We start from the raw sequence: 24,208 nt of genomic DNA, 5'->3' as shown, positions 1-24,208 counted from the left end.
GTATTTTATTCAACTATATACAGTATTATTCAGTCTTTATCTAAGTACAGTATGTGTTGGCAATCTACGATTTTCTTTAAATACTCATACTTTTTCATTTATGTCTTTTAAAGATATTACAGGTACATTGCAGATTGCTGGAAGGAAGAATGGAAGTGTCTTCTTCTAGAAAGATGCGGTGTCATATATATTGATAATCCAGTTCAACTCTATAGCTTATGAAGTGCACAGTCAGAAGCTGATTTACGTCAGAACAGATTCTCAGTTATAGATACAGAATAATTTATTTAAAATCCAGATTGCAATGGAGAACTTGTCTGATGTCACGACATTTACACTCAATGGACTGAACGAGACTAGAATACACAATAATGCATTTTTCGCCTTTACTTTTCTGTTTTACGTGGGGATTATTTTTGTTAATGTGACACTGCTTGCTACCATCCTCCTGGAGAAGTCACTCCATGAGCCCATGTACATCTTCATCTCTAATTTGTGTGTTAATGCACTGTACGGAACTGCTGGTTTCTATCCTAAACTCCTGGCTGACTTCCTCTCTGACACTCATGTCATCTCATACACTGGATGTTTGTGTCAAGTCTTTGTGATTTACACCTTTGTTCGTTGTGAGTTTACCATTTTAACAGTGATGGCCTATGACAGGTATGTGGCAATATGTAAGCCTTTAGAGTATTATTCTATCATGACACCTCTTTGTATTGGAAAATGTTTGTTGATTTCTTGGCTTGTTCCTTTTTGTGAAGAAATAATTCCAATTGTGTTAACTACTAGACTGCCTTTATGTGGGTCTCACATTGACAAACTGTACTGTGAAAACTGGTCCGTTGTGAAGCTATCCTGTGTGGACACAACTTTGAACAATGTATTTGGTTACATTTTTATATTTAAATATTTTTTACAATTCCTTTTTATTGTATATTCCTATATCCTGATTATCAGAGCATGTTTAAAGTCCAGTGAAGGCAGGAAAAAGTTTATACAGACATGTTCGCCCCATTTAATCACATTAACCAGCTTCACTGTTACCATGCTCTTTGATGTAATGTACACTCGATATGGATCCAGGAACACATCACAGACTCTTCGTAATATCATGGCAGTGGAGTTTCTAGTCATCCCTCCTCTTCTAAATCCCCTCATATATGGCTTAAATCTCACTCAGATTCGCAGATCAGTCCAGAAATTATATATTAAACAGACACTTTAACATGATTTTAATGCTAAGAGAACATTTGAGGCAATATAATCTGTCTGTACAGGTAATGTAGATATACTTTATTGGGACGGTATATATAAATTATTCTGTAGTTTTATATCCTTTGAAGATATGTACTCTAATTCCTGGAAACAGCGTAAATCTTTAGTGAAATATCTTACAAATTTTTTTATTTATAGATTGTGAAATTAGATACTGTTCACAGTTTAAGAGCATAATTTTAAAAACGTTTTTAAAAATGCATTTTTTAATCATGGCAATAAATAAAATTCCAATAAAATGTCTTTCACAGGTGCATACTGTATATTTTCAGAGTTCCAGATTTGCTCTAATCTTGTAATATGAGCTCTGACAGCTTGAGTCAATATCTCCACCTGCACAAAAGTCTAACTACTGTAAACTGTCTTTGAGAGAGGAGACGAAAAACAATGATTACAAAAATACGTTGTCAATACTGGTTTTTAAAGGCACCCATCTGCTATTTGAAATCTATGAGTAAATGGGCATTTGATATTATCATCTTGCTTGTTTTAAATTACTGACGGCCAGGATAGTGCCTTAAACTGGACACACCTGAGTGCACCTGGAACAGAGGGTGTTGTGTGCGTGTTTCAAAGGAACTGCCGAGTGGATTACTTTTTTTCAAGGAACAGAAGGTCTTGTCCCAGAATGTACGCCGATCAACACTACCAGCCTTTGTACTGTAGGTCTCTGTCTCATGATTTTAGACTGAAATGTCACTTAGAGAACAGACCCAATAGAGGGTCAGAATTGTGGCAGCTGTTGAAATACTTACCTCAGCTCTGGATGGTACAGTGCTGTCTGTAGGTGCCTGAGGCAAAGTGGAGCGTGTACGGTACCTGCATACAGTGTGTATAGTGTTGGGAATGATAGGACCCTTTGTAATGGATACAGTCCAAGAATTACCCTCCTAATCGGGTACCACCCTGTTATGTACCACCATCAAAAGATAATAACTTTTTGTAGGAAATTTTTTTTTTTATTTAATATTTTATTTGTGCAAATTACACTTAAAAGAAATCCACATATGCAGTATATCGGAAGTAAATATTTGTAGGCTGGATTCAAGTGTCCAGATTTATCTGGCACTCTGCATGTGTACAGTTTGCTATGTGAATCACAGTTACTCCACCTGTGCACCAATGTTCCTATTTTACAATAATTATCCCTGTGGAATACAACTCTGCCTCATTAATCAAGATCCAAGGACCAGTGGTCTCCCAGGACTGTTTCCAGACAGCTATTCTCTAAAGCCTCCCTCCGGCAGGAAACGTATAAAACTAAGTAGCACAGAATGAAATAAAAAAAGCTTCATGCTCTTCCTGCAGCAACAACCCGTTCTCTCTGAGGTAATGTTTGTAGATATTGTCATTCATTGTTTTATACAGACAACAGCAGAAAGCTGATATTAGTTCGAAGACTGTAACTATCTGTTAATTATTTGATTTATTTTTCCTTTCCTATATGATTGTTACTAATGCTAGCCTATCTTCTCATATGGACTAATATGTTTTTATATATTAGCGAAATGTGTAAATCTTATTTGGTTATTAGTTAAACAAAGAAGATAAGTGTTTACTTGGCTTTCTGCTGGGTAGGGGTAAAGCTGCCTGTAAGTGACAGTCAGTGAAAAGAACTGCTCTCTTCACGACTGGATCTGAACCTTTTGTAACGTGCTCGCTGGGTTACGTAGTCCATAGCTTGAACTGCTGTCTTCTTATGATCTGGTAAATGCATATTTTAAAAACTGAGTTTAAACAATTAAATCAAAAGCTGACAACATTCCCCACTTACTGTATGGAAAACATATCTAGCATTGCGGTATTTTATCTCAATGGATTAAATGAGACAAGATCACAGAAATACATCTTTTTTCTTTGTACTCTTCTTTTTTACCTGTTGATCATAATTTTGAATCTGACTCTGATTGCGGCAGTCCTTCTGGAGAAATCCCTCCACGAGCCCATGTACATCTTTATCTGTAACTTGAGTGTCAACACCCTGTATGGAACTGCTGGTTTCTATCCTAAACTCCTGGCTGATTTTCTCTCTGACACTCATGTCATCTCATACACTGGATGTTTCACTCAAGTCTTTGTGATCTACTCTTCTGTTTTGTGTGAATACAGCAGTTTAACTGTGATGGCCTACGACAGGTATGTGGCAATTTGCAAACCCTTAGAGTACCATGCTATCATGAATACTGTAAACTCTGGAAAAATTATTTTGATTCTGTGGGTTCTTCTTTTCTGTGAATCAATAATACCAATTTTCTTGGTTATGAGACTGCCTTTATGTGGGTCTCAGATTGACAAACTCTACTGTGAGAACTGGTCAGTTATAAAGCTGTCCTGTGTGGACACGACTCTGAACAATATCTATGGTTATATTGTAATAATTCTTCAGGTATCACAGGCCTTTTTTATTGTATATTCTTACACTAAGATTATCAGAGAGTGTTTAAAGTCCAGTGAAGGAAGGAGTAAATTTGTACAGACCTGCTTGCCTCATTTAATCACATTATTCAACTTCACTATCACCACACTCTTTGATATCATGTATTCTCGTTATGGCTCCAGGAACACACCACAGATTCTTCGCAATATCATGGCAGTGGAGTTTCTAGTCATTCCTCCTCTTTTAAATCCCCTCGTATATGGATTGAATCTCACTCAGATTCGCATGAAAGTCAGGAGATTGAGAAAGAGAAAAGTAGACTCTAGAACATAGTTTGCCTCAATGGGCATGAATACTGAAATGTATTAATTATGCTTCTGTATGTTCCAATGAGAAATTCTTTATACATCTATGTATGTATTCAGAAAATATGTTTATTATGTAACCCTTTGATTATGTTTTAGGCAGCATAAAACAAGTAATGCTTGAAATGAAGATATGATTTGTACTCTACCATAGTTTTAAATTAGAAAATCTAGACAGTAAACTGGAAATTTGAAAACAAAACCTTGACTCCTTAACTGTCCATGATGAAAGCTCCATTACTTATCAAAATTGCTCAGAGACTCTCTGCTCTCAAACTGCTTAAAAAATCCAAACATCATGATTGATCACTGCATTTCAACTAAATCCATCGTGCTCAGCTATGTAATGCAATAAATCAGTGTGAAGAATATATAACAAACTTGACACCATAGTAAATAAACAACGCTTTAGTCCTGAGTGTATATTAGTCTGTATTTGGTTCTTCTGTTTCTTACATGATATACTCTTTTAACAACATGGCGCAGGAGAGTGGCGACGTGTTGCGTGTGGCTCCTTGCTTGTTCATTTCTGTCTGTTTTGTATTGAGGGCTTTCTGTGTCCAGTCTGTCTTTTCAACAATTCTTTATAACTGACAAGTGCTTATGGACACTGGTTCGAGAACCACTGGCTCACACTGATGTTTCTTTTTCTCTAAGATGTATGTTATTTAACTTGTTGTTGTTGCTTCCGCTGTTCTGTGTTTATGTTTTTGGTGTTTCCTTGATGTCCTTGTAGAAGAGCATACTGTACATGCAAATAAGCAATTCATTGCACTTGTGCACATGACAGTCAACTCTACTCTCTACTCTACAATGACTTAGATCAGCATTTAAACACAAGATGTGAAAATAGTATTATAATTGATGTATGAATTCCAGTTTTGTAACAATCCCATAAAGTGTACTTATGGATATGGATTAAGTCCATATGCCCGCCTGCCTGATAGATACCCAAACTGTTTCCTTTATTCCTTATGTTTGCCTTTCAAACATTGAGAAATCCTTCTGTAAAGTCAGAGTAACAGCTCCATTGTGAAATATTACTGGGCTGCAGATGGAAATATTTCCCTGAGCTTTACACCATTTCAGTGTTCATCAGAACAAAATGTTGCTTTATTACATAGGAAATGAAAATAAAAATCACTTCAGAATCACAGTGTGTGTTACTGTACAAAATCAAAATCACATGCTGCATCTTTTCACAAGGCGATCTTTTCCCTTCCTTAACACACATGGATTGTTTAAATGAAAGAAAAGAAAGGGAAATAGCGCATGTAATTGACTGACATCCTTTGACACTGCTGGTTATAGAACTCAGAGGTACAGTAACATCAGTTTGAAGTAGTTCAAGTAGGTAATTGTGTCAGCATGCATAGGCTGCAAAGGAACAGGTAAAGGTTTATTCAGGCTGAAAGGAAAAGAGCAGAGATGCTTGGCTGTGGAGCCTTCTTCAGGTGCGAGGGACAGAGGGAAACTCTCTCTCTCACCCACAGCCGAAACATTGTGTCTCTTCTCTATTCCTTTCAGTATGGAATTTAACCTTTATCAGTTTGAAATGTATAGTATAGTATAGTAGAATATTGGATGGGTTTTTCCTGATGCATGTTTAAATTTGGAATTATATATTTACTTAAGTGTGTCAAGTGAAATGTGAAATCTAATAATCTCTGAATTACATCAAATTAAGAAAGAAAAAATAATTTTTCAAAGACATAAACAACATCCATAATCATATTTCCTTAGGGAAACAGTAAAACAGTAAATATCAGTAAAATAGTAAAATATGAGGCCAAGAAAAGTCTAGCATTCATATTAAATTAATCATAAACTGAATGTAACTGTATTTGAATATCTTCTTTAGGTGATTACGCCATATGTGCTTCCTTGATATTAACAAAAATCTACCAATTTAAATTCAAAATATCTCTCTGGGACAAAATTTGACTAAATATACGCTCCATATGCATTTAGTTGACATGTATGGCTCATCAGAAATGTATCAGAAGTGTTATAGCCTGTGTTAATGAAAAAGAAAACTGTTTCATTTATATTGTTCTCTTATCTATTTTTACACTTATACTGTGCATTTTAAACTCAGAGGAAAGGGCATATATTGGCATGGACTCCTGATGATTTTGATAGATGTGGTTCTCTGGCACATGTGCAGTTTTCTATATGAATTGCACACAATTTCCTAGAGAGCAGGGGATGCCCATTTAAAAGCAGTTTTATTTTCACCTTAATGGGTTCCACCTTAAGATGATTATACAAAAACCCGAGAGTCGTGGGATCGTTTAACTAGTACAGTGTCAAGACTCTCCCAGGACTGTTTTCAGACAGCAACTCTCTAAAGTCTCCCTCCATCAAGAGTTAAATAAAGCAGTAAAGTCTCAGATGGAGAAACAAATCTTCATGTTCTTCCTGCACCAACACCCTGCTCTATCAGAGAGGGGGTAATGTTTGCAGATGAATTGTCCATCATCTCAGTTTGGGAAACAAACCTTCATGCTCTCAGCACATTCTCCATGAGAGGTAATATCTCTACTGTAGGTATTATCATCTGTAGATATACCTAAAAAAACTAAAGTAATGATAACAGCAGAAAGCTGTTGCTAACTATGGAATTAGAATTACATATTTATTAATATGTCTTACATGTATTTTTTGTTTCACACATTCTTGTCAGTAAGGTAATGACTTACTTTACTGTGTCACCTTGTGGTAATTTGCTTGCATGGAGTGCTGGAGACATAGCCTGTGTCCTAGAGAGTCTGGCATTTTGTGTTCTGATAAAGTCATCAACAATCCCATATTGACACCTAAAGTCTAATTCTGAATCAGCTTTAAAGCATCTCTAACCGATGGAGAACTCATCAAATGTTGCAATGTTTCAACTAAATGGATTAAACGAAACAAGATCACATAAATATGTCTTCTTTGCCTTTACTTTTCTTTTTTACCTGTTGATCGCTTTTTTGAATCTGACACTAACTGCTACAATCCTCCTGGAGAAATCCCTCCATGAGCCCATGTACATCTTCATCTGTAACTTGAGTGTCAACACACTGTACGGAACAGCTGGTTTCTATCCTAAACTCCTGGCTGACTTTCTCTCTGACGTTCATGTCATCTCATACACTGGATGTTTGATTCAAGCCTTTGTCATCTACTCTTCTGTTCTGTGTGAATACACTAATTTATCAGTAATGGCCTATGACAGGTATGTGGCAATATGCAAACCCTTAGAGTATCATTCTATCATGAATGCTGTAACTGCTGGAAAAATTATTCTGATATTGTGGATTGTTCTATTTTGTGAGGTAATGATTGCACTTTTCTTAAATATCAGACTGCCATTATGTGGGTCTCAGATTGACAAATTGTACTGTGACAACTGGTCAATGGTAAAACTGTCCTGTGTGGACACAACTCTAAACAGTATCTATAGTTATATTATTGTTATTGTTCATGTTTCACAAGCTGTTTTTATCGTATATTCTTACATCCAGATCATCATAGTGTGTGTAATGTCCAGTGAAGGCAGGAGTAAGTTTATGCAGACCTGCTTTCCTCATTTAGTCTCATTAATCAGCTTCAGTATCACCACAGTCTTTGATGTGATGTATGCTAGATACGGCTCTAGGAACACACCACAGACTCTTCGCAATATCATGGCAGTGGAGTTTCTAGTCATCCCTCCTCTTCTAAATCCCCTCATATACGGCTTAAATCTCACTCAGATTCGCATAACGGTTAAGAGATGGTGTAGCAATAACAGAAACTAGAATATGCACGGTATCAAAATGTAAACGTTTGACTTTTGAAGCTTGTTTACCTTAAAAATAATGACAAACTACAATTCCTATGTTTAAATGTGAACTGAAATTTCATTTTGTACATGTGTGATGCTGAGCATATGTTTCAAGCACCAAATTATGAATACAAAGGAAATTGTGATGTACTTGTACTATATAACTCTGCATTAGACAGTTTTCTGAAGATGTACTGTATACCTTATTCTCTAAAAAACTAAAAACAAAGTAACTGAAGGGTGGTACTATATGTTATACTTCAAATTGCAGAATTAAGCAGGCAAGTAAAAATATATTTTCCAAGATGTCCTGGTTACTTTTCTCTTTTTCTAGTTTGATTCCCAGTTTCTGTTTTGCAAGTCATTAGTAACCATCCCATTCACTATAGGCTAAATTCAGTAACAAAATATCATTCCTTAAAAAAGATTGAAAACATTTTATTTTTCCTATTGTTTTAGATATACTGTACAGTATGTGTACACACATGGACACACACAGGGTGGGGAGAATGGGGGGTTAGAGTGCCCTCTGCTGGGAAGGAGTGAGTGTGGTCTCACAGTAATGTAATGCTCTCTTCACAGGTGGACTGCTGACCTCAGACCTTTTCGTGGTAACATTTTCAACTGACGAAACTTTTAAAGCTTCATCCTAGTTAGTCATAATCACATCTTTTTAACACATATCTAACTAGAAATGGAGAACTTGCCCAATGGAACAGTATTTACACTCCATGGATTAAATGCCACAAGATCACAAAAATATGTCCTTTTTACCTTTACTCTTCACTTTTACTTATTGATCATGTTCTTGAATCAGACTCTGATGGCTGCAGTCCTTCTGGAGAAATCCCTCCATGAGCCCACATACAGCTTCATCTGTAACTGGTGTGTTAATGTGCTGTATGGAACTGCTGCTTTCTACCCCACACTCCTGGGATAGACAACTCCTCTTACATCTGAATACATTAATGGAATTCATTGTGGATGTGGATATTATATTAACAAATGTTTTATCAAAACTGGCAGATCTCATTTAACATAGATGCTGTATCTACATTGTTTTATGTGCAAATAGCAAAAATATAAAGAATAAATACAAAATTGGTAACACTGAGATATGAGATTAATTATGATAAAGACTTGTAGCTGTTTATGTTGACTGATAAGTAACCTCTTATAGACAATGTGAGCAAGCAATTAAAAAGACAGTCAAAGCCTTAAGATATCCAGTTAAAAGCATCAAATTAAATCAAGGTCTGTTATGTTAGAAAATTGTGTCTCACATTAGTAAGGCTTCATTTAAAATAGTGTGTGAAGTTTTAGTCACCACGTTATAGAAAGATATTGCTGCCCATGAATCAGACGACACAAGAAGAGCAATCAGACATGTTTGTCCTTTACAAAATGTCCTACACTCACAGGCTTAAGGAACTGAACTGTTTTAGTGTTGAACAGAGAAAACTATGAGGGAACCTGATACAAGTATGTCTGATCCTCAAAGGTATAGACAAAGTCACCCCAGAAGGGTTTCTTCAGAATGAACTACAGAACACAAACTAGAGGAGATTAGTGGAAATACTGATCAGTTGCCCCAAGGCGCTTAACAATGCAATTGATGATACAGTTTGTCAATACAGAACAAAAGAACAGAAGACAACGGAGGAGAGGAACCAAAAACTCCTTAGTAATGAGAAAAAAAACCTCCAGGGGTCCAAGGTCAACTGGTTGCCCAACCCTTTGGGCATGCTAACATTATATAATTAAAAAAAGGAAATAATGAGGGTATTAACCCACCCATCCATCATGTCTTCTGTGTGTTAGTACTCCATGCAGATCTCTGTAGACCAGTAAATTCCTCCTAAACGATAGTTATATCCACGATGTCCCTCTTGGATCCATGGCAGGGATGCAGCATCCAACTCAGATGGTGCCCAGCCCGGGCGCCATCCGGACATGTGTGGAGTAGAATAGGATTGTTTGGTTAGAACAGATGTATCTATGTGGTGGGCCAACATAGAGATGCACAATGGCATGTACAGCAGCACCAGCAGCCATGGTTGCTGTCACGAAGCATCGTTCAGGACCCTATGCAGACAGCACAATCCGGAAGGGAGTGAGAAAACACGGAGAAAAAAAGACTAGGATAGGGGCTGGAAGAATAACAGGGGACGTGTCCAAGATGCGCTGGTGTTTTAGGGGGGGGGTGTCCAGGGTGAACAAGTCCAAGGGAGTCTGTTAGAATATCCTGGGAAAGCCAATGTCCAAAGCTAGGTGATCCATTCTGACACAGAAGAATGAAGTTAAAAACAGGAGCGGGATCTGGCGAAGGGTCGGGGGAAATAAAAGGGGATTACGGGGCCAGGCGCTCCCAGTCCCAGACCCAGATGGTCAGGACGCCGTTGTGAAGCCTATCGCGTAGAGTCGCTCCTGGACTCGCTGGTAGGCGGGCATCCGGGTGTCCATCTTCCAAAGCTGAGCCCAGATTGGCAGGAACGTCTGGCTTTTATAGGATGGGGGCAGGAATCGGAAGCAGGTGCAGGAGATCCAGAATAAACAAGGAAGGGCTGAAGCGTCCTTAAGAGTCGTGACAGTTACAGCAGGCTATAATGTAAGGTTTGAGTAGGCTAGGCTGAAGTAATACAGTAGGTCTTCAGTCTGGATTTGAATACTGAGATTTACTCGCCATCCCAAATATGGGCTGGGAGACTGTTCCATAAGCTAGGGGCCCTGTAACTAAAGGCTTTACCGCCAACTGTTATTTTATTAATGCGTGGAATATGAAAAAGACCTGCATTCTATGATCTAAGCAGGCAACTTGGATTGTAAACATTAATAAGTTCCATTAGATAGACAGGTGCCAGACCTCTGAGAGCCTTGTAAGTAAGTAGAAGGATTTTGAAGTCTGCCCTGTACCTGACAGGAAGCCAATGAAGAGAGCTAAGCATGAGGTAAGGATGTAACAACTTTTTCAGAGATTAGATAGAGAAAGCTCACAAATAAATGGTCACAGTTTTGCGCTAGCAAACAGTAATCTGACCGTGCTTCTTTCCACAAGAACAGTTTCTGTGAACGACTTCAACCACATGTGATCCGAGAGCATCACAGACTCTGAAGGTACATTTGGCCACATTTCACTGCACAAAGCAAAACTCCCATTTACAAATGAGAAAACCTGCATTACTGAAAAGGAAAAGTGTTTCACTTTCCTTGTTCTTTAAGTGCATTCTAATCTCAGAGGAAAAGGCACATACAGTATAGGCATGGACAATTTTGAGGCCTAGGTACATTGCCGGCTACTGTACATTGGTGTTCTGGTCCTTGTGCACTTTCCTACCTGAGTCACTTACAACACTTACAATGTCCCAGAGGGAAAGGGGTAGTTTTCTTTCCATGATGAATTCCAGCTCCAGGTGATTAAACAAAAAAACAACACATCTTTATTTAACAAGCACTGCAGTGTCATGAGCCTCCCAGGACTGTTTACAGTCTTCAATTCTTCCTCCTGCAGGAAACTTACATTATAAAGCAGAGAAAAGCAGCTCAAACTAACAAAGCTTCATGCTCTTCCTGTAGCAGCACTGCACTCTCTGAGAGGTAGTAATGTTTCTAGATATCGTCATCCGTAAATGTGCTTTAACTAAAGTGCTAACTATATCTATAACTATTTACTTATAACTAAATATTCTGTTGTAAATTAGTTATAAATTAATTTGTCTTCCAATTAACTTTTATTTTGTACGATTGTAAGTGTGCTAAAGACTGACCTTAATGTCTTGAATTCTGCATCTGTTACATTTTGTAATTGACTTTTACATAATACTGTACAGTATATGACCATAAGGTTTATGACAGATGGAGGACTTGTCTAATGTTGCTTTATTTAATATCAGTGCATTTGAGGATTCAAAAAAGGTTGTGTGATTATAGAGAAGAAATAGAAGTGGCTTTGGGAAGCTCAGCAGGAGAAAAACACTAAATTATCTCTTCACAACTGGTTATGATCCTTAGATAATTTGCTTGGATGGAGTGCTGGGAATATGGTCTGTGTTCTGGTAAACTCACAGATGATCTCACGTTAAAACCCCAAAAGTAGGTCAGACCCAGCTTTAAAACATCTCTAAATGATGGAAAACTCATCTCACATTGCAGTATTTAATCTGAATGGATTAAATGAGACAAGATTACAGAAATATATATTTTTTCTTTTTACTTTTCTCTTTTACCTGTTGATCATCTTTCTGAATCTAACTCTGATTGCTACAGTCCTCCTGGAGAAATCCCTCCATGAGCCCATGTACATCTTCATCTGTAACTTGAATGTCAACACACTGTATGGAACTGCTGGTTTCTATCCTAAACTCCTGGCTGACTTTCTCTCTGACACTCATGTCATCTCATACACTGGATGTTTGATTCAAGCCTTTATGATCTACTCCTCTGTTTTGTGTGAATACAGCAATTTAACAGTGATGGCCTATGACAGGTATGTGGCGATTTGCAAACCCTTAGAGTACCATTCTATAATGAATACTGTGACTGCTAAAAAAATCGTTTTGATTCTGTGGACTGTTACGTTCTGTGAAACAGTGATTCCCATATTGTTAAATATCAGACTACCTTTATGTGGGTCTCAGATTGACAAGCTCTATTGTGATAACTGGTCAATGGTAAAGCTGTCCTGTGTGGACACAACTCTAAACAATATCTGTGGATACATTTTAGTAATTGCTTGTGTTTCACAAGCCTTTTTTATTGTGTATTCTTACATCCAGATTATCAGAGTGTGTGTAATATCCAGTGAAGGAAGGAGTAAATTTATGCAGACCTGTTTGCCTCATTTGATTTCACTAATCACTTTCAGTATCACTACAGTCTTTGATGTGATGTTTTCTAGATACGGCTCTAGAAACACACCACAGACTCTTCGCAATATCATGGCAGTGGAGTTTCTAGTCATCCCTCCTCTTCTAAATCCCCTCATATACGGCTTAAATCTCACTCAGATTCGCATAAGGGTTAAGAGATGGTGTAACAATAACAGACACTAGAATATGCACGGTATCAAAATGTAAACACGGGTTCGAGAACCACTGGCTCACACTGATGTTTCTTTTTCTCTAAGATGTATGTATGTAATTTAAATTGTTGTTTCAAACATCATGACTGATCACTGCATTTCAACTAAATCCATCGTGCTCAGCTATGTAATGCAATAAATCAGTGTGAAGAATATATAACAAACTTGACACCATAGTAAATAAACAACGCTTTAGTCCTGAGTGTATATTAGTCTGTATTTGGTTCTTCTGTTTCTTACATGATATACTCTTTTAATAACATGGCGCAGGAGAGTGGCGACGTGTTGCGTGTGGCTCCTTGCTTGTTCATTTTTGTCTGTTTTGTATTGAGGGCTTTCTGCGTCCAGTCTGTCTTTTCAACAATTCTTTATAACTGACAAGTGCTTATGGACACTGGTTCGAGAACCACTGGCTCACACTGATGTTTCTTTTTCTCTAAGATGTATGCTATTTAAATTGTTGTTGCTGCCGCTGTTCTGTGTTTATGTTTTTGGTGTTTCCTTGATGTCCTTGTAGAAGAGCATACATGCAAATAAGCATTTCATTGCACTTGTGCACATGACAGTCAACTCAACTCTCTACTCTACAATGACTTAGATCAGCATTTAAACACAAGATGTGAAAATAGTAATATAATTCATGCATGAATTCCAGTTTTGTAACAATCCCATAAAGTGTACTTATGGATATGGATTAAGTCCATATGTCCGCCTGCCCGATAGATACCCAGACTGTTTCCTTTATCCCTTATGTTTCCCTTTCAAACATTGAGAAATCCTTCTGTAAAGTCAGAGTAACAGCTCCATTGTGAAATATTACTGGGCAGCAGATGGTAATATTTCCCTCAGCTTTACTCCATTTCAGTGTTATTCAGAACAGAATGTTGCTATATTACATAGGAAATGAAAATAAAAATCACTCATCAGGCAGAAAAAATCTTTTCCTTTCCTTAAGGCACATGGATTGTTTAAATGAATGAAAAGAAAGGGGAATAGAGCAGGTAATTGACTGACATCCTTTGACACTGCTGGTTACAGAACTCAGAGGTACAGTAACATCAGTTTGAAGTAGTTCAAGTAGGTAATTGCGTCAGCATGCGCAGGCTGCAAAGGAACAGGTAAAGGTTTATTCAGGCTGAAAGGAAAAGAGCAGAGATGCTTGGCTGTGGAGCCTTCTTCAGGTGTGAGGGACAGAGGGAAACCCTCTCTCTTACCTACAGCCGAAACATTTGCTCCTCTCTATTCCTTTCAGTATGGAATTTAACCTTTATCAGTTTGAAATGTATAGTATAGTATAGTAGAATATTGGATGGGTTTTTCCTGACGCATGTTTAAATTTGGAATTATATACTGTATATACTTATGTATCATATAAGTGTGTCAAATGAAATGTGAAATCTAATAATCTCTGAATTACATCAAATTAAGAAAAAAAATAATTTTTCAAACACAAAAACAAAATCCATGATCATATTTCCTTAGGGAAACAGTAAAACAGTAAATTTCAGTAAAATAGTCAAATATGAAGCCAAGAAAAGTCTAGCATTTATTTTACATTAATCATAAACTGAATGTAACTGTATTTGAATATCTTCTTTAGGTGATTACGCCATATGTGCTTCCTTGATATTAACAAAAATCTACCAATTTAAATTCAAAATATCTCTCTGGGAGAAATTAGGGCTAAATATACGCCCCATATGCATTTAGTTGACATGTATGGCTCATCAGAAATGTATCAGAAGTGTTATAGCCTGTGTTAATGAAAAAGAAAACTGTTTCATTTATATTGTTCTCTTATCTATTTTCACACTTATACTGTGCATTTTAAACTCAGAGGAAAGGGCATATATTGGCATGGACTCCTGATTTCACTGTTCAAAAAGATGTGGTTCTCTGGCACATGTGCAGTATTCTATATGAATTGCACACAATTTCCTAGAGAGCAGGGGATGCCCATTTAAAAGTAGTTTTATTTTCACCTTAATGGGTTCCACCTTAAGATGATTATACAAAAACCTGAGAGTCGTGGGATCGTTTAACAAGTAGTACAGTGTCAAGCGTCTCCCAGGACTGTTTTCAGACAGCAACTCTCTAAAGTCTCCCTCCAGCAGGAGTTAAATAAAGCAGTAAAGTAGCTCAGATGGAGAAACAAATCTCCATGTTCTTCCTGCACCAACACCCTGCTCTATCAGAGAGGGGGTAATGTTTGCAGATGAATTGTCCATCATCTCAGTTTGGGAAACAAACCTTCATGCTCTCAGCACATTCTCCATGAGAGGTAATATCTCTACTGTAGGTATTATCATCTGTAGATATACCTAAAAAAACTAAAGTAATGATAACAGCAGAAAGCTGTTGCTAACTATGGAATTAGAATTATATATTTATTAATATGTCTTACATGTATTTTTTGTTTCACACATTCTTGTCAGTAAGGTAATGACTTACATTACTGTGTCACCTTGTGGTAATTTGCTTGCATGGAGTGCTGGAGACATAGCCTGTGTCCTAGAGAGTCTGGCATTTTGTGCTCTGATAAAGTCATCAACAATCCCATATTGACACCTAAAGTCTAATTCTGAATCAGCTTTAAAGCATCTCTAACTGATGGAGAACTCATCAAATGTTTCAATGTTTCAACTCAATGGATTAAACGAAACAAGATCACATAAATATGTCTTCTTTGCCTTTACTTTTCTTTTTTACCTTTTGATCGCTTTTTTGAATCTGACACTAACTGCTACAATCCTTCTGGAGAAATCCCTCCATGAGCCCATGTACATCTTCATCTGTAACTTGAGTGTCAACACACTGTACGGAACAGCTGGTTTCTATCCTAAACTCCTGGCTGACTTTCTCTCTGACGTTCATGTCATCTCATACACTGGATGTTTGATTCAAGCCTTTGTCATCTACTCTTCTGTTCTGTGTGAATACACTAATTTATCAGTAATGGCCTATGACAGGTATGTGGCAATATGCAAACCCTTAGAGTATCATTCTATCATGAATGCTGTAACTGCTGGAAAAATTATTCTGATTTTGTGGATTGTTCTATTTTGCGAGTTAATGATTGCACTTTTCTTAAATATCAGACTGCCATTATGTGGGTCTCAGATTGACAAATTGTACTGTGACAACTGGTCAATGGTAAAACTGTCCTGTGTGGACACAACTCTAAACAGTATCTATAGTTATATTGTTGTTATTGTTCATGTTTCACAAGCTGTTTTTATCGTATATTCTTACATCCAGATCATCATAGTGTGTGTAATGTCCAGTGAAGGCAGGAGTAAATTTATGCAGACCTGCTTTCCTCATTTTGTCTCATTAATAAGCTTCAGTATCACCACAGTCTTTGATGTGATGTTTTCTAGATACGGCTCTAGGAACACACCACAGACTCTTCGCAATATCATGGCAGTGGAGTTTCTAGTCATCCCTCCTCTTCTAAATCCCCTCATATACGGCTTAAATCTCACTCAGATTCGCATAAGGGTGAAGAGATGGTGTAGCAATAACAGAAACTAGAATATACATGGTATAAAAATGTAAACGTTCGACTTTTGAAGCTTGTGAACCTTAAAAATAACGACAAACTACAATTACTTAAATGTGAACTGAAATTTCATTTTGTACGTGTGTGATGCTGAGCATATGTTTCAAGCACCAAATTATGAATTCAAAGGAAATTGTGATATAAAGTACTATAAAACTCTGCATTAGACAGTTATCTGAAGATGTACAGTATATTGTATCTGTATACCTTATTCTCTAAAAAAAATATAAAAGAGTAATTGAAGGGTGGTACTATGTTATACTTCAAATTGCAGAATTAAGCAGGCATGTAAAAATATATTTTCCAAAATGTCCTGGTTACTTTTATCTTTTTCTAGTTTGATTCCTAGTTTCTGTTTTGCAAGTCTTTACTATCCATCCCATTCACTATAGACTAAATTCAGAAACAAAATATCATTCCTTAAAAAAGATTGAAAACACACATGAACACACACAGGGTGGGGAGAATGGGGGGTTAGAGTGCCCTCTGCTGGGAAGAAGCGAGTGTGGTCTCACAGTAATGTAATGCTCTCTTCCCAGGTGGACTGCTGACCTCAGACCTTTTCGTGGTAACATTTTCAACTGATGAAACTTTTAAAGCTTAATCCTAGTTAGTCATAATCACATCTTTTTAACACATATCTAACTAGAAATGGAGAACTTGCCCAATGTTAAAGTACTTACACTCCATGGATGAAATGCCACAAGATCACATAAATATGTCCTTTTTACCTTTACTCTTCACTTTTACTTGTTGATCATGTTCTTGAATCAGACTCTGATGGCTGCAATCCTTCTGGAGAAATCCCTCCATGAGCACATGTACATCTTCATCTGTAACTGGTGTGTTAATGTACTGTATGGAACTGCTACTTTCTACTCCACACTCCTGGGATAGACAACTCCTCTTACATCTGAATTAATTAATGACATTCATTGTGGATGTGGATATTATATTAACAAATGTTTTATCAAAACTGGCAGATCTCATTTAACATAGATGCTGTATCTACATTGTTTTATGTACAAATATCAAAAATATAAAGAATAAATACAAAATTGGAAACACTGAGATATGAGATTAATGATGATAAACACTTGTAGCTGTTTATGTTGACTGATAAGTTACCTCTTCTAGACAATGTGAGCAAGCAATTAAAAAGACAGTCAAAACCTTAAGATATCCAGTTAAAGGCATTAAATTAAATCAAGGTCTGTTGTGTTAGAAAATTGTGTCTCACATTAGTAAGGCTTCATTTAAAAATAGTGTGTGAAGTTTTAGTCACCACGTTATAGAAAGATATTGTTGCCCATGAATCAGACGACACAAGAAAAGCAATCAGACATGTTTGTCCTTTACAAAATGTCCTACACTCACAGGCTTAAGGAACTGAACTGTTTTAGTCTTGAACAGAGAAAACTATGAGGGAACCTGATACAAGTATTTCTGATCCTCAAAGGTACAGACAAAGTCAACCCAGAGGGTTTATTCAGAATGAACTGCAGAACACAAACTAGAGGAGATCAGTGGAAATACCTGGATGTGCACTTAAAATCAGGACTAGGAGGCTTCTCTTGATGCAAAGGGTTGTGGCCGAAGTCATTCTCTAAATTTTAATCTTTCTTATGTTTGCAATATCCTGGCAGTGGGTTTTCACAGACGACTTAAATCTTCCCCAGATCTGCAGAACAGACATTGTGCATTTAACAAAAAGACACTCTAAATGGTAACCGTCACCACTGGAAAATACACTCCAGTATCCTTTCTCTGAGTAAAGAGTAAGTAAGGGTGTAACAAGTTTTTCAGAGAGCAGATAGAGAAAGCTCACAAATAAACAGTCAGAGGTTTGCGCTAGCAAACAGTAATCTGACCGTGCTTCTTTCCACAAGAACAGTTTCTGTGAACGACTTCAACCACATGTGATCTGAGAGCATCACAGACTCTGAAGGTACATTTGGCCACATTTCACTGCACAAAGCAAAACTCCCATTTACAAATGAGAAAACCTGCATTACAGAGAAGGAAAAGTGTTTCAACAGTGTTTAAGTGCATTTAAGTCTCAGAGGAAAAGGCATGTACAGTATAGGCATGGACAATTTTCAGGCCTTCTGTAGGTACAGTGCCGGCAACTGTACATTGGTGTTCTCATTCTTGTGCACTTTCCTACCTGAGTCACTTACAACACTTACAATGTCCCAGAGGGAAAGGGGTAGTTTTCTTTCCATGATGTATTCCAGCTCCAGGTGATTAAACAAAAAAAAACAACACTATTTTTTTAACAAGCACTGCAGTGTCATGAGTCTCCCGGGACTGTTTACAGTCTTCAATTCTTCCTCCTGCAGGAAACTTACATTATAAAGCAGAGAAAAGCAGCTCAAACTAACAAAGCTTCATGCTCTTCCTGTAGCAGCACTGCACTCTCTGAGAGGTAGTAATGTTTCTAGATATCGTCATCCGTAAATTTGCTTTAACTAAAGTGCTAACTATATCTATAACTATTTACTTATAACTAAATATTCTGTTGTAAATAAGTTATAAATTAATTTGGCTTCCAATTAACTTTTATTTTGTACATGATTGTAAGTGTGCTAAAGACTGACCTTAATGTCTTGAATTCTGCACCTGTTACATTTTGTAATTGACTTTTACATAATACTGTACAGTATATGACTATAATGTCTATGACAGATGGAGGACTTGTCTAATGTTGCTTTATTTAATATCAGTGCATTTGAGGATTCAAAAAAGGTTGTGTGATCATAGAGAAGAAATAGAAGTGGCTTTGGGAAGCTCAGCAGGAGAAAAACACTAAATTATCTCTTCACAACTGGTTATGATCCTTAGATAATTTGCTTGGATGGAGGGCTGGGAATATGGTCTGTGTTCTGGTAAACTCACAGATGATCTCACGTTAAAACCCCAAAAGTAGGTCAGACCCAGCTTTAAAACATCTCTAATTGATGGAAAACTCATCTCACATTGCAGTATTTAATCTGAATGGATTAAATGAGACAAGATTACAGAAATATATATTTTTTCTTTTTACTTTTCTCTTTTACCTGTTGATAATCTTTCTGAATCTAACTCTGATTGCTACAGTCCTCCTGGAGAAATCCCTCCATGAGCCCATGTACATCTTCATCTGTAACTTGAATGTCAACACACTGTATGGAACTGCTGGTTTCTATCCTAAACTCCTGGCTGACTTTCTCTCTGACACTCATGTCATCTCATACACTGGATGTTTGATTCAAGCCTTTATGATCTACTCCTCTGTTTTGTGTGAATACAGCAGTTTAACAGTGATGGCCTATGACAGGTATGTGGCGATTTGCAAACCCTTAGAGTACCATTCTATAATGAGTACTGTGACTGCTAAAAAAATCGTTTTGATTCTGTGGACTGTTACGTTCTGTGAAACACTGATTCCCATGTTGTTAAATATCAGACTACCTTTATGTGGGTCTCAGATTGACAAGCTCTACTGTGATAACTGGTCAATGGTAAAGCTGTCCTGTGTGGACACAACTCTAAACAATATCTGTGGATACATTTTAGTAATTGCTTGTGTTTCACAAGCCTTTTTTATTGTGTATTCTTACATCCAGATTATCAGAGTGTGTGTAATATCCAGTGAAGGAAGGAGTAAATTTATGCAGACCTGTTTGCCTCATTTGATTTCACTAATCACTTTCAGTATCACTACAGTCTTTGATGTGATGTTTTCTAGATACGGCTCTAGAAACACACCACAGACTCTTCGCAATATCATGGCAGTGGAGTTTCTAGTCATCCCTCCTCTTCTAAATCCCCTCATATACGGCTTAAATCTCACTCAGATTCGCATAAGGGTTAAGAGATGGTGTAACAATAACAGACACTAGAATATGCACGGTATCAAAATGTAAACACGGGTTCGAGAACCACTGGCTCACACTGATGTTTCTTTTTCTCTAAGATGTATGTATGTAATTTAAATTGTTGTTTCAAACATCATGATTGATCACTGCATTTCAACTAAATCCATCGTGCTCAGCTATGTAATGCAATAAATCAGTGTGAAGAATATATAACAAACTTGACACCATAGTAAATAAACAACACTTTAGTCCTGAGTGTATATTAGTCTGTATTTGGTTCTTCTGTTTCTTACATGATATACTCTTTTAACAACATGGCGCAGGAGAGTGGCGACGTGTTGCGTGTGGCTCCTTGCTTGTTCATTTTTGTCTGTTTTGTATTGAGGGCTTTCTGCGTCCAGTCTGTCTTTTCAACAATTCTTTATAACTGACAAGTGCTTATGGACACTGGTTCGAGAACCACTGGCTCACACTGATGTTTCTTTTTCTCTAAGATGTATGCTATTTAAATTGTTGTTGCTGCCGCTGTTCTGTGTTTATGTTTTTGGTGTTTCCTTGATGTCCTTGTAGAAGAGCATACATGCAAATAAGCATTTCATTGCACTTGTGCACATGACAGTCAACTCAACTCTCTACTCTACAATGACTTAGATCAGCATTTAAACACAAGATGTGAAAATAGTAATATAATTCATGCATGAATTCCAGTTTTGTAACAATCCCATAAAGTGTACTTATGGATATGGATTAAGTCCATATGTCCGCCTGCCCGATAGATACCCAGACTGTTTCCTTTATCCCTTATGTTTCCCTTTCAAACATTGAGAAATCCTTCTGTAAAGTCAGAGTAACAGCTCCATTGTGAAATATTACTGGGCAGCAGATGGTAATATTTCCCTCAGCTTTACTCCATTTCAGTGTTATTCAGAACAGAATGTTGCTATATTACATAGGAAATGAAAATAAAAATCACTCATCAGGCAGAAAAAATCTTTTCCCTTCCTTAAGGCACATGGATTGTTTAAATGAATGAAAAGAAAGGGGAATAGAGCAGGTAATTGACTGACATCCTTTGACACTGCTGGTTACAGAACTCAGAGGTACAGTAACATCAGTTTGAAGTAGTTCAAGTAGGTAATTGCGTCAGCATGCGCAGGCTGCAAAGGAACAGGTAAAGGTTTATTCAGGCTGAAAGGAAAAGAGCAGAGATGCTTGGCTGTGGAGCCTTCTTCAGGTGTGAGGGACAGAGGGAAACCCTCTCTCTTACCTACAACCGAAACATTTGCTCCTCTCTATTCCTTTCAGTTTGGAATTTAACCTTTATCAGTTTGAAATGTATAGTATAGTATAGTAGAATATTGGATGGGTTTTTCCTGACGCATGTTTAAATTTGGAATTATATACTGTATATACTTATGTATCATATAAGTGTGTCAAATGAAATGTGAAATCTAATAATCTCTGAATTACATCAAATTAAGAAAAAAAATAATTTTTCAAACACAAAAACAAAATCCATGATCATATTTCCTTAGGGAAACAGTAAAACAGTAAATATCAGTAAAATAGTCAAATATGAAGCCAAGAAAAGTCTAGCATTTATTTTACATTAATCATAAACTGAATGTAACTGTATTTGAATATCTTCTTTAGGTGATTACGCCATATGTGCTTCCTTGATATTAACAAAAATCTACCAATTTAAATTCAAAATATCTCTCTGGGAGAAATTAGGGCTAAATATACGCCCCATATGCATTTAGTTGACATGTATGGCTCATCAGAAATGTATCAGAAGTGTTATAGCCTGTGTTAATGAAAAAGAAAACTGTTTCATTTATATTGTTCTCTTATCTATTTTCACACTTATACTGTGCATTTTAAACTCAGAGGAAAGGGCATATATTGGCATGGACTCCTGATTTCACTGTTCAAAAAGATGTGGTTCTCTGGCACATGTGCAGTATTCTATATGAATTGCACACAATTTCCTAGAGAGCAGGGGATGCCCATTTAAAAGTAGTTTTATTTTCACCTTAATGGGTTCCACCTTAAGATGATTATACAAAAACCCGAGAGTCGTAGGATCGTTTAACAAGTAGTACAGTGTCAAGCGTCTCCCAGGACTGTTTTCAGACAGCAACTCTCTAAAGTCTCCCTCCAGCAGGAGTTAAATAAAGCAGTAAAGTAGCTCAGATGGAGAAACAAATCTCCATGTTCTTCCTGCACCAACACCCTGCTCTATCAGAGAGGGGGTAATGTTTGCAGATGAATTGTCCATCATCTCAGTTTGGGAAACAAACCTTCATGCTCTCAGCACATTCTCCATGAGAGGTAATATCTCTACTGTAGGTATTATCATCTGTAGACATACCTAAAAAAACTAAAGTAATGATAACAGCAGAAAGCTCTTGCTAACTTTAACAGGAGCACTTGTTTAATCTTAAGTTATGGAATAAGAATTATATATTTATTAATATGTCTTACATGTATTTTTTGTTTCACACATTCTTGTCAGTAAGGTAATGACTTACTTTACTGTGTCACCTTGTGGTAATTTGCTTGCATGGAGTGCTGGAGACATAGCCTGTGTCCTAGAGAGTCTGGCATTTTGTGTTCTGATAAAGTCATCAACAATCCCATATTGACACCTAAAGTCTAATTCTGAATCAGCTTTAAAGCATCTCTAACCGATGGAGAACTCATCAAATGTTGCAATGTTTCAACTCCATGGATTAAACGAAACAAGATCACATAAATATGTCTTCTTTGCCTTTACTTTTCTTTTTTACCTGTTGATCGCTTTTTTGAATCTGACACTAACTGCTACAATCCTTCTGGAGAAATCCCTCCATGAGCCCATGTACATCTTCATCTGTAACTTGAGTGTCAACACACTGTACGGAACAGCTGGTTTCTATCCTAAACTCCTGGCTGACTTTCTCTCTGACACTCATGTCATCTCATACACTGGATGTTTGATTCAAGCCTTTGTCATCTACTCTTCTGTTCTGTGTGAATGCACTAATTTATCAGTAATGGCCTATGACAGGTATGTGGCGATATGCAAACCCTTAGAGTATCATTCTATCATGAATGCTGTAACTGCTGGAAAAATTATTCTGATTTTGTGGATTGTTCTATTTTGCGAGTTAATGATTGCACTTTTCTTAAATATCAGACTGCCATTATGTGGGTCTCAGATTGACAAATTGTACTGTGACAACTGGTCAATGGTAAAACTGTCCTGTGTGGACACAACTCTAAACAGTATCTATAGTTATATTGTTGTTATTGTTCATGTTTCACAAGCTGTTTTTATCGTATATTCTTACATCCAGATCATCATAGTGTGTGTAATGTCCAGTGAAGGCAGGAGTAAGTTTATGCAGACCTGCTTTCCTCATTTAGTCTCATTAATCAGCTTCAGTATCACCACAGTCTTTGATGTGATGTATGCTAGATACGGCTCTAGGAACACACCACAGACTCTTCGCAATATCATGGCAGTGGAGTTTCTAGTCATCCCTCCTCTTCTAAATCCCCTCATATACGGCTTAAATCTCACTCAGATTCGCATAACGGTTAAGAGATGGTGTAGCAATAACAGAAACTAGAATATGCACGGTATCAAAATGTAAACGTTTGAGTTTTGAAGCTTGTTTACCTTAAAAATAATGACAAACTACAATTCCTATGTTTAAATGTGAACTGAAATTTCATTTTGTACATGTGTGATGCTGAGCATATGTTTCAAGCACCAAATTATGAATACAAAGGAAATTGTGATGTACTTGTACTATATAACTCTGCATTAGACAGTTTTCTGAAGATGTACTGTATACCTTATTCTCTAAAAAACTAAAAACAAAGTAACT

General features: G+C 37.0%; 7 protein-coding genes across 7 annotated transcripts; all 7 read left to right on the top strand.

Moving 5' to 3' along the window:
• The first annotated feature begins 298 nt into the window (after positions 1 to 298).
• Positions 299 to 1,228, top strand: LOC148830115 (olfactory receptor 4C12-like). Its single transcript, XM_088921683.1, has one exon. It carries the CDS (start codon positions 305 to 307, stop codon positions 1,226 to 1,228), a length of 924 nt encoding a protein of 307 aa, XP_088777809.1. The 5' UTR covers positions 299 to 304.
• A 1,827-nt stretch (positions 1,229 to 3,055) lies between these two features.
• LOC148830114 (olfactory receptor 6N1-like) lies at positions 3,056 to 3,988 on the top strand. Its single transcript, XM_088922073.1, has one exon. The coding sequence runs from the start codon at positions 3,056 to 3,058 to the stop codon at positions 3,986 to 3,988; it is 933 nt and encodes a 310-aa protein (XP_088778199.1).
• Positions 3,989 to 6,881: 2,893 nt separating this feature from the next.
• Positions 6,882 to 7,805, top strand: LOC148830113 (olfactory receptor 4S2-like). The gene has a single exon (XM_088922036.1). It carries the CDS (start codon positions 6,882 to 6,884, stop codon positions 7,803 to 7,805), a length of 924 nt encoding a protein of 307 aa, XP_088778162.1.
• A 4,147-nt stretch (positions 7,806 to 11,952) lies between these two features.
• Positions 11,953 to 12,879, top strand: LOC148830112 (olfactory receptor 4C12-like). The gene has a single exon (XM_088921872.1). It carries the CDS (start codon positions 11,953 to 11,955, stop codon positions 12,877 to 12,879), a length of 927 nt encoding a protein of 308 aa, XP_088777998.1.
• Positions 12,880 to 15,518: 2,639 nt separating this feature from the next.
• LOC148830111 (olfactory receptor 5M5-like) lies at positions 15,519 to 16,442 on the top strand. The gene has a single exon (XM_088922142.1). It carries the CDS (start codon positions 15,519 to 15,521, stop codon positions 16,440 to 16,442), a length of 924 nt encoding a protein of 307 aa, XP_088778268.1.
• Positions 16,443 to 19,430: 2,988 nt separating this feature from the next.
• On the top strand, positions 19,431 to 20,354 carry LOC148830110 (olfactory receptor 4C12-like). Its single transcript, XM_088921892.1, has one exon. The coding sequence runs from the start codon at positions 19,431 to 19,433 to the stop codon at positions 20,352 to 20,354; it is 924 nt and encodes a 307-aa protein (XP_088778018.1).
• Positions 20,355 to 23,023: 2,669 nt separating this feature from the next.
• On the top strand, positions 23,024 to 23,947 carry LOC148830109 (olfactory receptor 8A1-like). Its single transcript, XM_088922000.1, has one exon. The coding sequence runs from the start codon at positions 23,024 to 23,026 to the stop codon at positions 23,945 to 23,947; it is 924 nt and encodes a 307-aa protein (XP_088778126.1).
• Positions 23,948 to 24,208: the final 261 nt, after the last annotated feature.

The sequence above is a fragment of the Atractosteus spatula genome, chromosome 7 (assembly GCF_055471065.1).
Source record: "Atractosteus spatula isolate fAtrSpa1 chromosome 7, fAtrSpa1.hap1, whole genome shotgun sequence".
Lineage (NCBI taxonomy): Eukaryota > Metazoa > Chordata > Actinopteri > Semionotiformes > Lepisosteidae > Atractosteus > Atractosteus spatula.
Note: the sequence above shows the minus strand (reverse complement) of the source record. Positions and strands in the feature narration are given on the sequence as shown.

Excerpts from the sequence above, each read along its gene's own strand:
- LOC148830115 (XM_088921683.1), top strand. The coding sequence starts at position 305 with ATGGAGAACTTGTCTGATGTCACGACATTTACACTCAATGGACTGAAC.
- LOC148830114 (XM_088922073.1), top strand. The coding sequence starts at position 3,056 with ATGGAAAACATATCTAGCATTGCGGTATTTTATCTCAATGGATTAAAT.
- LOC148830113 (XM_088922036.1), top strand. The coding sequence starts at position 6,882 with ATGGAGAACTCATCAAATGTTGCAATGTTTCAACTAAATGGATTAAAC.
- LOC148830109 (XM_088922000.1), top strand. The coding sequence starts at position 23,024 with ATGGAGAACTCATCAAATGTTGCAATGTTTCAACTCCATGGATTAAAC.
- LOC148830110 (XM_088921892.1), top strand. The coding sequence starts at position 19,431 with ATGGAAAACTCATCTCACATTGCAGTATTTAATCTGAATGGATTAAAT.
- LOC148830111 (XM_088922142.1), top strand. The coding sequence starts at position 15,519 with ATGGAGAACTCATCAAATGTTTCAATGTTTCAACTCAATGGATTAAAC.
- LOC148830112 (XM_088921872.1), top strand. The coding sequence starts at position 11,953 with ATGATGGAAAACTCATCTCACATTGCAGTATTTAATCTGAATGGATTA.